Source organism: Vipera berus, assembly GCF_964194415.1.
Source record: "Vipera berus genome assembly, chromosome: 1".
NCBI lineage: Eukaryota > Metazoa > Chordata > Lepidosauria > Squamata > Viperidae > Vipera > Vipera berus.
The window spans coordinates 178,758,036-178,773,467 of NC_138202.1; the positions used below are offsets into that span (position 1 = coordinate 178,758,036).

A 15,432-nucleotide genomic window follows, 5' to 3' on the forward strand; every position below is an offset into this window, starting at 1 on the left:
TAGTACCAGACCAAACTGCATTTTAGACTGGTGCTGGAAGGTTAAATGGCTTGGTGCCAGCCATACTGGAAGAGGGATGGATGACTGTATTGAAAATGGCTTCCCATGAGTTGCCACACATCAAGTTGCAGGACTTTCAAGAGGGCATCCCCACTGCATCTTAGTTCATGGACAGGCACATCAGGCAACATGCATTTTCTTTAGACATCCAGATCCCACGGCCATATAGGATTTTGTACATGTTTACAAGTGTCTAAAACTTTAACCAGTGACAAACCGGCAACAAGTGCCTGCAAAAGAAGTCCATGTCTGGTTACCCACACCTTTGACAACAACATACCTACAATAGCTACAACTTTGAAGACTACCCTCTCCCCACAATGAATAGCACAAATGGATCTGTGCCTCCTCTCTACCCACAAACTTGGATAGTTACAGAAACAGATGTGTCTTTTAGGGCATTCCTGGTCTTCTTGGATCTTTAATGTAGCTTTCTTGGCACAGAGTCTCTTTTTCTAATCTTGACCAAAGCCCAAGGGATCTGCTTTTAACTTATTTGTACTTTTCTCAGGAAATCAGGCTGAAATATTACATTAGTTTTCCAAATTTCCTGTATTGGTTCAGAACAAAGTGCAGAATTATAACGTATTTGTATACAATAGAGATATTTCACTATTTCTTATTTTCACAGAATTTGAATTTTGGTGCAAAATAAAAGACAATTTTTCCAGAAAGAATATGGTTGCTGTTTACTGGCAGTCTTGTGTATGGAAGATGATAAATCTCTCCTATTTATTTAATAAATGCTAGTCAAAGCCCAAGGATGTCAATTCAGCATCTTTTCGAAAACTACAAATTCAGCAATAATATTAATAAAACTGGAGATACTTCCTGTCTGGCAAGAAATGGGATGATTACAGGCTAAGAGCTTAAATAACAGAAACAGCATTAGCATCCTTATTCAAGAGATGACAGCTGAAAGTACCATTTTCCTTCTCATGCTGCCAACTCTGCTGGAGTGTGATTTCATTAGAAATTCCTTACTGCAGGATTGTTTTCTCCGCCCTCTCCCATTTTGCAGAGAATGCAGTATCTTGCCACATCCCATAACCCACCTAATTCATATCATATAAAGCTGCTGAAGTTGCCTCAGTACACTGCATGCTTGCATAAAGTGTAGCTATCTAGCCTCAGGAGAACATAGACCTGAATCCACAATCTCACTGTTCAGACAGCCTTAATGTCATTCCATGATCACTTCTGATAATCCAAAATCAGTTTGTTGTTTGTAGCAAGCTCTGTCATGGCTGCCATTCTGAGCTAAGCTATGCATCGCAAGCTGACAGCCTGACATCAGTAACGGGGGGGGGGGGGAGCAATGGGAGATAGGGTGACAGAGGGGAAAAAACTAAAAAGTACCATTTTGTGGGAAGCACCAACCATCTCAAGGTCACACCAAAAGAATGCGGAGTTGGCAAACACATGAAGACAGGGACCATTTCCTAAACAATTTGTTAACACCTGATTGAACATTGATTGATGACCAGGGGGACTGGCCAGGAGCAAGGGAAAGTTAATTGTATCTTTTACACACAAAAACCTCAGATCCAGCTTTACCTTTTCTGTAACCACCTTTCCTTTAGTAAAATATACTTTTGGCTAATCATGGGACAGGAGTCTTTCTTTCCTAACTGACCAGGTTGGGACGGCTGACAAGCTTGGTCTGAAAGCTTCAAAAATAAGAGATATATTGGAAATGCAGTTGAAGGTCCTTTCACTTGCACTGCAGCAAAGATGAGGTGAGATGACAAAATTATGGGCAGATTGCAAGAAAATATACAGAATATACAGAATAAAGAGATCAACATTGCCATCATCACATTTTTCAAATGGAGTTTCTCCAGATATCTTTGGATCCGGTTGCTTCCAGATTAATTTCTTTTCATGTCCCAGAAAATTAATCGGGCAGTCCTTCAGCAAGTCCCAAACCTACAGCAAATGGGCAACCTGGACCCATTATTTTGCATAAATAAGCTTTTAGGAAACTTTTGCAGCTCACTTAAACAAGATGAGCAGTGTAGAAATTTGATAAAATAAAATAAAGTAAAAATAAGTTTCCCTCTACTGATCACACTCTAGGAATGGTCAGGCTTTGGTTAAAAACAAATAAGCAGGGCCAAGCATTGCTTTCTATAGTTTATCCATAGTTTTCTTCACTTCTAATCCTCCCTTTCTCATAGCTGGATGGAGCATTTCCCTATCCTATCTTCTGCTTTGGATGAGATGAAATGGCTCTTCTTTGGTGTGACACCCCCAGGAGTCCAACTTGACTCAAGGAAGTCTTTCACTTCCACTTCTTATCCTGGTAATCATAATAGCAACAGCAATAGTGCTTAGACTTACATAACGCTTCATAGTGCCTTATAGGACTCTCTAAGTGATTTACAGAGCCAACACATTGCCCCTAACAATCTGGGTCATTTTACTGATTTTGGAAGGATGGAAGACTGGGTCAACTTTCAGCCGGTCAGGATTGAACTGGCAGCGGGCAGAGTTAGCCTGCAGTTCTGCATTCTAACCACTGGGCCACCACAGCTCATTAGTATAAAAAGGTAATATAAAAGTAATATAAAAAATAAGGACGGGCAGGGAAATTCCTGAGTTCTAGAAGACGGTGGTTCATCTGATATTACAGCATGTTTATTTGGTCATAAAATAAATTTGAAAATAACCAATCTTCTTTCAGAACAAAGTTGATAATATATAAAAATCAAACTGCTGCTACACTCTCCAAAGTACATTGTAGGTGATCCCTTTTCCTATGGTCTTACGTGGTGAAGGAGATAATAAAAATAGCAGGTGGAAACTTTTCAGTTAACTCCATGTCTGAAATGTTTGAAAGAACCCATGTGAAATAAAAAGGTCTCCTGCATCCATATAAATCGTTCCAAATTAAATTCCACAAAAGGGCAAGATTCATTCTACTTTTATGTAAATCCAGGTTACCCCTCCCTTAAGATATAGGCAGAATTTAGTTTGGGAAGAACCAGTTTAGAATCTGCTAAACTAAAAGTTAATACGATAGAAATGAAACTACAACATGCTGCAATATACAATATTGTTATTTGCTTTTATTTCTAAATCATATAGAAAAAGAGGATTTGGTCTCATATTTATTTTTATGTATCAAATTTAAATACTGCCCATCTCACTCACAGCTTCTGTTCATTACCTCACCTCCATCCCCAACTTCTGAAATAAGAATAAAGAATAGAATATATAGATATTTCTATTATTTGTTCATATAGGCTTATTTATCTGACTAAAAATATGTTTAGTATTATTATAGTTTATTGCATATGCATCTTGCTTTGAGTAATCAATAGCTGTTGTAGATAATCAGTCTTACATTATGAAACATTTAAGTACATAAAATTTGCCTATTTGTTTTCAAGATCTTCTCTTGACCACTTTTTAAAAGGGACAAAAATTTTAAGTTCTCAAAATTATGTGGAAGCTTAGATAAATAGCTCTAGACAATATCGTCATTTATGTAGGCTGGTTTGTATGAACAATATGCACACGCCATATAGAACAATATACCTTTACATGGTAATGTTATCCTAATTAAATAAACCAAAGCTTCTTCACAGCAAGATTTATTAATACATCCAAAAGAAAGGGAAAAATCATTTTCTCACACTATATACAGATAATACATACAGTGTTTTATACACATATTACATTTTTTACACAAGAATATACATAAAAATGTAAACTTCTCTATACAAAAAAACCTTAACCCAATTAAACAAGTACTAGATAACCAAAGGTGACCCCTCTTACAATTTTTTGTCTTTTTAAAAAACCATAATACAATACATTCATTGAGAATATGAGGAAAATGTGGGCCTTTTGATTTAAAGAGAAACTACAAGTGCCAGTCTCACCTCTGTGTAGGATGTTGCCTTGAAACTTTCCTGCAGTAAATGTGTGAAAATGTGGTTTTCTCTATGCATGCTAGAACATACTGGGATACAATTATTGTTCTTGATTGTCCCTACCCATATTTATCATGAGATTGGATGTCATATTGGTTTTCTTGTCTATATCAGCTTTGCTTACACCCTTTAAGATTATAAGCTTCAGTTGTTAAAAAGATTTCCTTTGTTTTTAAGAAGATGTACTGGAAAAGAAAAAAGCAACCAGAGTGCTGAGGTGGGAACAACATCTGAATGAAATCTCTGAATCCTTGCCGCTGTACAATCACCCAGAAGGACACAAATTAACATGAGCAAGCTGTATTTTCCATAATGCCTGGCTAAGCTTGGCTTTCTCACTGCAGCCTCGCAAATTCTTTGTTATGAAGCAGACCTACTTTGCCTTTAAAATGACACAGAATACCCACTTAGGCTTGAAGCAGAATGTACATTACGATCATTTTTGACTGGCATTCAATCCATTTGATCGTTTCCTCTTTTCCAACTTTGTCTACTATTTGGATTTGCTCCACCTACACATATTTTAAACTCAGATTCTTCAATCCCCACCTCTCCGCATTCTGTACCTGAATGCAGTAATTCAATTCAGACACCAACAAAGAGTTACATAAATGATATGTATTAAAAATTCTCTTCCCATCTCCCACCCTCCCCAATAAGTAACAAAAGTTTGAGAAATTCTTTTGAAAACAGTAATTCCCAGTGAAGAACTTTCTCAATGAATAAAAAGACGGTTCATTATGATAGAACAATGAGGCAATATTGTTTTTTTCCTGCAGAGGCATCAAAATATGTACCGCCTCCTCCATGACACCAATGGTATCAAATGCACAGTGATGGAAGCATGGTGATTGTAGGGAAGTGGTTTACAGAAAATGCCAAACCTTTACAATTTTAATTTAAAAATAAGATTAAAAGGAAAAGGCAATTCATTACAATCATCAGGATCCCACACTTAGAAAGAGGCACCTTCCCTATCTGATATAGGGCACCATTTAACAAACGGATCTCTTTTTGCTAAAAGACAATTTCAAATGGCTTTTGAGTATTATAAATATTTTTCTTTCATTTATGACATATAACTGCAAAGTGCAGCTTAAGTACACCAGAGGGGACAGCAGTTTGCTAAATGTCAAAACTGAACCTAAATTCATATAATGGTCTACACTCTATTTCACATTCATGAATGCAGAGTGGAATGAGAAAATATATATAATATATATTGCATACATATCTATATCTATATCTATTTACTTATGCCCTGAAATAGTGTGTTATGTACATATGCAAAGATAAACAGAAATATTTAGCCCTACAAATATCAATTCTTGAATTGTTTATGGATATTGAGGATATTATACTTTCCTATCAGGGAATCAAATTAATTTCATCATTTATTACTATTGTTAAAATGGGGACATTTTGGATTCTAAAGACCAAAAGACATAGTGAGTTTGAATTTCATTGGAATTTTTATATTACTGAAGTATCTAGTTCTGCTAAGATTCCTAGGCTCAAAATTAACTCAGATCTGAAAGGATAAGAATTATAAGGGAACACACACCAAATATTTCATCATGCAGCAAAATAACTAGCAGTGCTCTAGAAATTTTCATTCCTCACATCTCCCCTATCTATGGAAAATCAACCTGTCTCAGCAATCAGACGAGACCCTCATTAAGTAGTTGATTGTGTGCACTGAAGTCAACCAAGTGCAGGCTTCACTTTGGGTCATGTAAGCAAACCTTTGGCTGAATACAGGTCCAATCTACTATAAAAAAATGGATCTCTTTGAAAACAATTTTTAATAGCAATTAAACTCCATGAAACATCAACTTTTCAGATTTTGTGAGAATCAGAAGTTTGGGAATTTTAAGAACTAGGAATGTAAAGATAAAACAAAGATCCAGGGTTTGTTTGTCACATGTGGAAATGAAAATGACAAAATATGAATCAAGAGTTTCTGTTATGGTATAATAAACAAGAAAGAAATTCAGGGTAAGTAAGTGGCCACCAAATAATCTGTTCAAAGAAGCTAGGAATAAGCATCAAGGAATAGTTTAGCTCTGACTTGTAGGAGTTCTGCTGCAGCCAAGAAAGGTTGGAACAAACTCTGGTAAATGATTAAGTACCAAAAGAGAGGTCCATTCTGACAAAATAATAAAGGAAAATTAGTTAAAAGTCCTCAAGTGATAGGAAATAGGCCAAAAATCATACCATAGAAACCTTTTTTTTTACTAGAAACAAAAGCCAACACGCTAGAGGAATCTCTGTTAACAAAAAAATATTAACAATCAAATAGCGGGCTAAATCATCAAAACCTCTCAGATGTAATGACAAGTTTACCATCTCACACAGATTCCCCCCCCCAGACATGTATTCAATTAATATATTTTGTATATCTGCCCTAGATGTATACTTAGCATATGGATACAAATATGCACATATTTTTAGATTGAAAAATCTCACATTAATGTTATGTGTTGTACAAAGGGCAATTCCACATTCAGCAAAGTGCTGCCACATCTGATATATGTATCTCTCTGTACACATATACACGTCTATTCTTTTCCATAAATAAATTTACTCTGGAACTTCCCATTTTCATTACTAATAGGAAGCAAAGACCATTAGCAACCCACAATTCCCCCTTCACACTGCATGCATATGTACAAAGAATGATTCCCCTAAAAAATAATTGGGGGGAAAAAAAACCAGTAAGGAAAATCAGCCAATTCTCTCTGTGTGTATAATATAAAAGCTGATTTATAAAATCTATTTTAAAATGCAACCTTGTCTTCAAAACCAGTATGATGGAACTATGTGCAACAAAATAAATTGGGATGGAAAGATTTAATGTAAATGACGTGGTTTTTACAGCAACACAACACACAGCACTGAAGGCAAAGCTCCTTTGAATTTGGGTATTGCAATTCTGTGTATCATCCGCATGAGAAAGGAAACAAACAAAAATATTTGGGATTGGTCTCTTATCTACTCTGAAAGACGGGTGCAGATACCCTGCTAACCAAAATACCGTAAGCAAAATTTGAAAATGCACTGCCTCTCCCAACAACTTTTCCACATTGCAGAGCAAGAGACCCTCCCCACAGTCCTTTGTACTACCATTCCAATTAGAGGAATCCCCAAAGAAGTAATTGATTGTGGTTGTGAGATCTTCAATCTCCAAATGGAGGTTGGGGACCAAAAGGAGTTTGTCACTAGTAGGTCGCACAGGCAAGAGGGTTTGCTGGAGCCAGTGACCCACTCTTGAACTTTTAATAACACAAAGAAATGCTTAGCTTCTTTTGGAGTTTTTCTGTTTTGTTCATCTCCCTCCACTTTCTGTTACTACCCTGACTCTTAAGAAGTGAAAAGCTTAGGCAATTGGTAAAAGCAAACTGCCAAAAATAAATTTTGTAAATATGGTTTTTATTGGGTTTTTGGGGGTTGCAGATTAAAATGCCTATTCTCCCTCTTCTTTCCTCACAGCTGTCCTTGTTGGGAAGGGAAGGGAAGGGGCTTGTGCAATGCTATAATTTCACTTGATGCTCTAGCTCAGCTGTTACCTGTGGTTAAAGCTAATAAAAACTGTCCTTAAATCAGAAGTTGAAATCAGGCTTAAAATGAATTCAGATCTTATTCAGGAGGAAAATCTAGATAAACTGTAGCTCTGTTCAATATTGATGAGTAGTCAAAATGAAGGGGGGAGATAGGTAATATGGTAAAGGAAGGAGAGTCAGAGTTAAATTTGCACTGAGCCAAGTGAGAACCGAGCCATTCTTTTCAAAATACCAAGTGAACAGTAGCTAAAATAATTATCAGAGTGGCCATCTTTGGGAGTAAAAAGCTGTATTATTTCTATATAAAAGCCATCAAACAAGATTTTCAGGCACCTGATCCCCTTCAGAAGTATAGTATATTGATGTGAAAAGCTGATAGGAAGATAGGAAGCCGCATCACACATGTCAAGTAACAAACTAAGTATATTGTTTCAAAATCAAGAGGCAGGAAAGATTAAAACTGTTCTAAATTTTGCAAAGCTGATTCCCACATTCAGTGTTCCTATCATATGTAGTATATCCACCTTAAACTCTCCTTAAATCAGCATCCCACTTATTATCTATTTATTTAAGTTAAAAGGCTATCTTGGAATTACAGCATTTCCTGTCATTTTAACAGGGGCCAGTATAATTGGATTCTGAAAATAGAAAATAAACAAGAAAACATGATAGTAGAGTTAGCCTTGAAACAAGCCAAAAACCCAATATGCGTATTTGCACAATGGAGAGCATAAAATGAACTTCACCCAAGCAAATCGTATTTCCACAATACATTCTATCATCTCCATTAGTGACCATTTTTTTCTAGAAACAAGATAAAATTGGTGACTCACAGACTATAGAAACATTTGTATATCATACGTACAATTCCCTCAATTGGTATTTATACATATGCTTGTGTGTTCTGTGTATAACGTATACATAAATGCACACAAGATAAATGGGTTCTATTTATAAGTCACTATGGGAATTCCTTTGTGATGAAGACAGAAAGAAAGACATTCCCAGACAAGACACTGTGGGTTCTAGAACTCATGTGTTTCCATTTGAACTTCCAACCTGCAGAGCAAACTGGAATGCATTTCACAATTTCCAGCTGCAAAACTTCTGATTCTTTTACACTGTAACTAAAGCAAATCATCATCAGAGTTACAGAGATGATTGCAGAAAAAAATCAGAGCGCCAAAAGGACAAGAAGAAGAAGAAGGTTTGGCAATACAAGATAACACTTTCAGTTTATGTTTTATATTTTTATTTCTATATTTATATCTGTAAGATAGCACAGAATAATTGTACACCTTGACACAGCAAACATCCAGTGTAAAAAAGATGCTTCATTGGAGGGGAGGGGGGATGTAATTTTTTTTAATGCATATAATTTTGTAGCTAAAACACCTTTGTAGCATAATTCATTACAGTCAATAACTTTTAGTATAAATAATTTATGAGGTGATGTTAAAGCATAAATTAATATACCTTTTTTAAAAAAAAACAAACCCCAAAACCTACACTAAGTATTCTGAATCTCCTTGGCATGACAAAGAGAAAAAGCCTAAGCTGAGCACAGTGGAGGAAAAGATTTTATATGTCGGACTTCGGCACCATTTCTAGAGGAGAATGATGCACATGCGCACACGCACGCACATACACACTAACACACACAGAAACATGCACCTCTCTTTATGAGCTGCAAAAATAAACATGGCTTTTTCCTTCTAGTGCTCATACTTGGATGATACATACTCTGTATTTCTGCAAAATGTACTTGCTTAAAAATACTTTCCCTGCTCTTATTTCTGTATGGAGTCCCTGAGACATGCCCCAAACTGGTTAGTAATCAGCATCACCATTCACAGAAACTGGTCCACAATCAACTCCATTCTCTCAAGAGAAACAGATATTTCATTACACAACCTAACTGTCCACTTCTTCAAGCTAGATCCATTCCCTTGTTTCTTTCTTTTTGCAAGTCAAGGGTTGTTTCAAGATAACTCAGCCCCAGTCTATGGCACAAAGCAGTTGTGCACCTTTCTGGCAAGACAGATTTGGGAATATTACCATCCTATACATTTAATAATGGACACTGGTCCTAGAAGGAAAGACACACATTAGTTGTTCAAGCTCAACATACGAATCCAGTTCATATGTTTAGAGTGTGAATAGGCTTGCACATTTAATGAGTTAAGACTATAACAGAATTATTATTTTTCATTCTTTTTTTTTAGCCCTGAGTGTGTTTTTTTTCTCTCTCTCACGTTTCAGGTCAAACTGGATACTACATACGGGGTCTCTATAAATCTGAGATTCCCTACAGCGGGGACAAAAAAAAAATCTTTCCGCATGCTGCCCTCCAGTGGCAATGCTGAGGAGGCTACAATACTTTCTTTTGCCTTTCTAGAAATCCTATTCATTTGGAGACAACTTGAAAGCTAAGTGGCACACCAGAACAGCAGTGGGAAGAAAGAAAGGAAGAAAGGCACCATTTATACAGATTAATTTGCCACAGAAATAAATTAAGTTGTTTTTCAGCCACAAGCCTTGTTTTAGCTTTTTCAAACATCAATGTACAAAAACTGTACCATTTGTTTATCAGATAAGAACTGATTGTTAAGGAGAAACACATTTTGGGATTTTCTCATGAGCATCATAATACAGAGAAATTACTATTTTCAAGCTATTTTATTAACATGCCAAAACTATGCAAAATTGGTCCCTCCTCTTTTAGGGCCATTTGTACTTTTCAGGGAAATGCCACTTAAAGAATATTACTCTGTCATATTATCTGCCTTGACCACACATGAAATATGTTCTGCCTTATTATGACACATATCATAGAACTGGATGCTAGTTCAGGTTCATTAACAGAAAAACAAAAGGAATTCACAAAAACATGAAATGTGTGAAATAAAACAAAACCTGTGAATGAAACTTCCCAAGATTCAATTGAAACTGCTATCTACAGTACAACATGAAAAATGTATATTTGGTTGAAACACATTTTGTTTGTGTTTGTTCTGTAGAATTTGTTCTGTATTTTTTTGGCTAGAGGGAAGGGAGTTTCAAAAGGCAATAAGCAAGAGAAAGAGTTAAGAATAACAAACAGTGAAAAGGAGAAACGAGAGCTGTTGCTGAACGCATTGTTATCAACAAAGGTAATTTCTTAAGGAACCAGAAAGCCTAGTTTGAATTTTTGTTTTTAATTTACACTAAGACAGCCTTGCTTATAACCTAAAATATGATCTGCCTCCTGCCCAAATGTTAAATCTTCTCCCCTTATTGGGTTTGATGTTCCCATTAGACTATGGCTGATCATGGGTGGGGTGGGGTGGGGGAGATAAGCTCCCACCCCCCGCTTGCAAGTTCCCAAGACACCTTGGGAAACTTCCTCTTCACCTTTGGGTCTATTGTACTTTTATTTATTTATCTTAATTCTGCTTGGTAGAAGCAGGCTAAGTTCATCGTCAACAAATAACCTTTGTTGCGGAAGAAGTTGTGGATATTCAAAATCGGAAACAAAATGGACTGGATTCATCCTTGCCCCTGAACTGGGAAAGAATAGAAACACAAAGCTTGTTTGTGTGGGGAAGGGTGGGACCATTCATTTCAATCGTAATAGGCAATACAATTGATCCAGCACAGCCCCTGGGTTATATTCAGAACAGTGTTAGCTTTGTTTGTGGAAGGCAGTGAGGACGGTAGGGAAAAGACTTCAACGGGCCAATTTCCACTCATCACATTATAGCCTTGGATGCTGCTCTCCGTTGACTTTTAAAAGCAGCTTTTCAGAGGATGAATGTGGGGGAAAAAGTGTGCTGGCTACCCCCCCCCCCTTCATTGGATCCTGGCAACCCTGCTACATTTTCAGATATGGGGAAGAAGGCAACCAACTAGCATTGATCAGCATTTTATCATTCCCCCAAATCTTTCTATGAGAGGAAATAATTTCAGCTCTTCAGATTGTGTGAAAAGTAGGGGAAACGGGGAATTAAACTTTCTTCAGCAAAAAGACAAGGCCTGGAAGGGAGAGGGGGAATTGCGTTCTGCCTCATGTCCCAATGCACTATGCACTGAAGTGAAATAAGAAAGAGGTAAGGGCCTTTACTTCAGCTCTTTCGTAGGACTTAAAAAGATTTACATTACAAATGTACTTTTATCACACTTAAATGTTTATTATACAATTCATTTTTAATGCAGGGAAAGAGGGAAGAGTTCACAAAGTTCAAAGCACAAATGTGTTTTCTGGCTAGGTACTTTTTTTCCCCCAAGGGCAAACTCCTAACTCCCTGATCTTTTCAGAATAATAAGCAGCACAGCTTTTTTAAAAAAAAAGAGAGAGAGAAGGCAATAATTCTATTTATCAACAGGCAATTCCTGGAAAATTCTTTCCTTGAAAAGTTTGAGAAAAGAAAGACCTGTGTCAGATTTTATACATGAGCACCAGTGAAAGTGGATTCCAAGTCTGTTGTAGGAAATAGCCGATTCACCCTCAAAGAAAAATCAGAGCTTATGTTCCTAATCTAAAACCAATAAAAACAACGTACTAAAGTGTGCTTTCTCTTCAATTTTTTAAAAATATATTATAAAATTAGATGCAATTATGTACAGTTTAAACCTTCAGCCGGAACATATAACAAAGGCTGTTCTTAAGAATGACATGCCATTGTTTCCATGTCCCCCCAATGAAGGTGGGAGGGAACTCCAGATAGAAAGGATTATTTCCACTAGAAAGAATCTGACTTCATGACAAGTAAAATGCATCATCTAATTTCATTTTTTGAAGAACCAAAATCACAAATACAAAGTGTTGTTGGGGGTGGAGAAGAAGCAGGTATAATGATGAATGTGATTGATAAATAGCATTTCATGGAGAAGACAGCCTTATGCTGACAAACTCCTTATAGTTGGGATAGTTGCATCTCTTCAGCATTAAGAGCATGAAACAGACAAACAAAATCCCTTAACCTTAAAAAAAATCCAACTTAATTAGTGAAAACAATGATAAAAAGCAAAAGAACGCCTTGTGTAATTTTTTTAAAAAACTTCAGTGGTGTAGAATGTTGGTTCTTTTCCATGCCTGATTTCCCAAAATATACCTACTTGTTTCTAACATATTATGGGGTACACTGAAGGCTTTCTAGTGCTGTAGAAAATTTAAGGGGCCTTAAATATCTGTAGATGGCAATTATTATGCAAAATAATCACACCAGTTCTAATGTATATTGGTTTGATGGAAACACAACAGAACAGAACAAAATAGATCCTCAATACTTGAGTTGGATTATGAGAAGACTGGGAAAAATTATGATGATGTAATACTAGAAAAGCACAATTTGACTTACTCAAACAATCTTCCTTCTATTTAATAGACTCAATGAATGTGTGTGTGTATGTGTGTGTGTGTGCGCACACGCGCGCATAAAACAATCTTAGTAGGAACAGTCACTAGTTTGAGGAGCTTCTTCAAGACAAAAAACAAAAGAATTGCCATTTATCCATCTATATACTTACACACACAAACACACCTCTAAACTCACAGAAGAGGTCAAGGGCCCACTTGTTAAGATGACAGAATTAACAACTGGATTATGGTCTTGGCTTAATTCTATAGTGCCCAGTTATCAAATTAAAAAGGGCGACTTTCATCCCACCCATGCCTTCAAAAATGAAGCAACTCCCATCTCCTCCCCAGATGCTAATGGGACGGAAAGTCCAATCTGAACCTTAGGAACTTGCAATTGTTTTATTTGAGGTATCTTCTCATTTCTGATTCTAAGGTCAATTACATACATCTTCCCCCCCTTTTTTTTGACTAAAATCAAATTCATCCAGTATCTGTGCTGTATTCCCTAACCAAGTATTAACTGGATAAGTACAGCAACCTGCCAGAAATAAATGAGCACCAATACATAAACAGCACATAGGATAATTAGAGCAGAGCTTAACAGGAAAACCCTGGTCTCTACTGAATCAGGACATTTGCCCCTCTTTTTTGTTTTAAATAAAAAAAGTCTTTAAAAAGAAGGGGTGACAAAAACCAGGAAGAGAAAAGGTGGTGGTGGTGGTGGTGGATGCAATGATGATTACATAAGGTACCCAAACTGCCTGTCGTTCACAGGCAGACAAACTCAGCTGGAGGTGGTGAAAGGAGCTGATGCATTACTGGTACTTGTAGCTGTGGCACCTGTTACTGCAAAGCCAGTTGGAGGAGCTATGGAACTGTGGCTGGGCTGCAGGTCCTTGGGAATGCCACTGTGGGAGCTTAGTTGGTGGCCAAAGGCTGCACTGAACTGTGGGAGCTGCTGCTTAGGAGAAGTGGAGGCCATGAGTTCAGAAGATGCAGCACCCATGCCACTGAAACTGGTCTGCGGTAACCCCGGAAGAACGCTGGAGCTGTTGGGGGTTACGGTGGCGAAGGCAGGCTGGGTGGTTTCTGAGTGCGATGTAGTAGGTGGTGTAGACAGGGAAGTGGAAAGGAGGTGTCCGTCTGCACCAAGCAGGTTACTAAATGGAGAAGGGTCACCAAGGTTTACGGGGAGACTCCCCCAGTGAGTTCTGGGATTCACCACACCACTAAGCGGCACCTCCAGTTGCGATGGGAGCAGATGCTGTGCTATGATGGGCATCTCAGTAGAGAAAGTAGCTGCCAAATTATCGCTAGAATAAGAGGTGGAACTGGGGGACCTTATGTGGTCACTGTAAGGTGATGGCACATGCTCACTGTCATAATGGCTTCCATGGGGTGAGGAGTGTGAATGGTCACTGCTGTATTGCTGTCGTGAGGTGATTAGGTCATCTGCCTTGCTTAGCAGCTGGGCAGGGTGTGGCCTCTGGGAGGCATGGCTGCCATCGTGAAGTCCTTGAAACTGTCCTGGGAAGGCTCTCTCCCCAAGCGCACTCTGGCTTATCAGAGTAGCCGAAGTAAGGCCAACATTGGCTGGGGCAGAGAATTGCCCCTGAATCTGCCCTGCCAGGGGCGTAGATGGGTTGGATAAGGTAGCAGAACGGAGCAAGTTCTCATCAAGATCCAGGCTAGAGAAATTGTCATCATGTACTATGCGCCCATTCAGCAGCTCACCTAGATCTGCATTGACTTCTCGGCTCAATGATTGAATTCCTGAAGTTTCAGCACCTGGGGAAAACACCCCTATTCCTCTGTCCGATAGTTCCTGAACTGGCACGCCATCTGTTTGAGTGAGCACACCAATAGTACTCAGGCACTCAAGAGAAGTTACAGCTTGCAAGGCCCGTTCCAGTTCCTCTGCCTCTTCGGTGGTAGGAAGGAGGTCTCCATTTTTACCTTCATCAAAGTAAAAAATAAAATAAAAAATTAGCCTCTCTCTTACATACACCTCGAGACAAGCTGTTGAAGCTATTTAACGTTGCAGAGATGCCAACAAATCTAACAGGTAACTCCAAAATCTGTGGTTTGCAACAGAAGAACCTCCATGATTTACCAAATGAAATATTCTTTTTGTGTAAATAGGAAGCTAATCCAGATCAGTGTTGGTCGGCAGATTTCCCCCCCACACCAGTTCCCTAGTCTACAGCTGAAAGAGAGTGACTGTCCCAAAGTGACTGTTCCAAAGTCAGGTTTCCATGCCTAGGGGAGGACTAGAATCTGGGTCTTCCAGCACCTTAACCAGTATACTATACTCAGTTTCACTGTTAACAATAAGGATGGTTAATTCTCAGAATGCAGTATACCCAAAGCAGTTTTGCCAAATCTTCTTAGACTAAGATTTTGACATATAAAGGGAGAAAAGAGAAAATACAGTTCTCAGTTATTTCAAAAAACATGCAGTATCTGTACTAATCTCTGATTTACTTATACTATTTATTACCTTTCAAATTTTTCAATAATTATGCAC

At 37.8% G+C, this 15,432-nt stretch overlaps 1 protein-coding gene across 1 annotated transcript in view; it reads right to left on the reverse strand.

Moving 5' to 3' along the window:
* Nucleotides 1–8,523: 8,523 nt before the first annotated feature.
* Nucleotides 8,524–15,432, reverse strand: part of INO80D (INO80 complex subunit D) — a 54,088-nt gene continuing 47,179 nt past the window's right edge. The window contains exon 11 of the mRNA XM_081314114.1: nt 8,524–14,861. Coding sequence (XP_081170240.1) covers nt 13,690–14,861 — 1,172 coding nt within the window. The 3' untranslated portion in view covers nt 8,524–13,689. The remainder of the gene's footprint in view (nt 14,862–15,432) is intronic.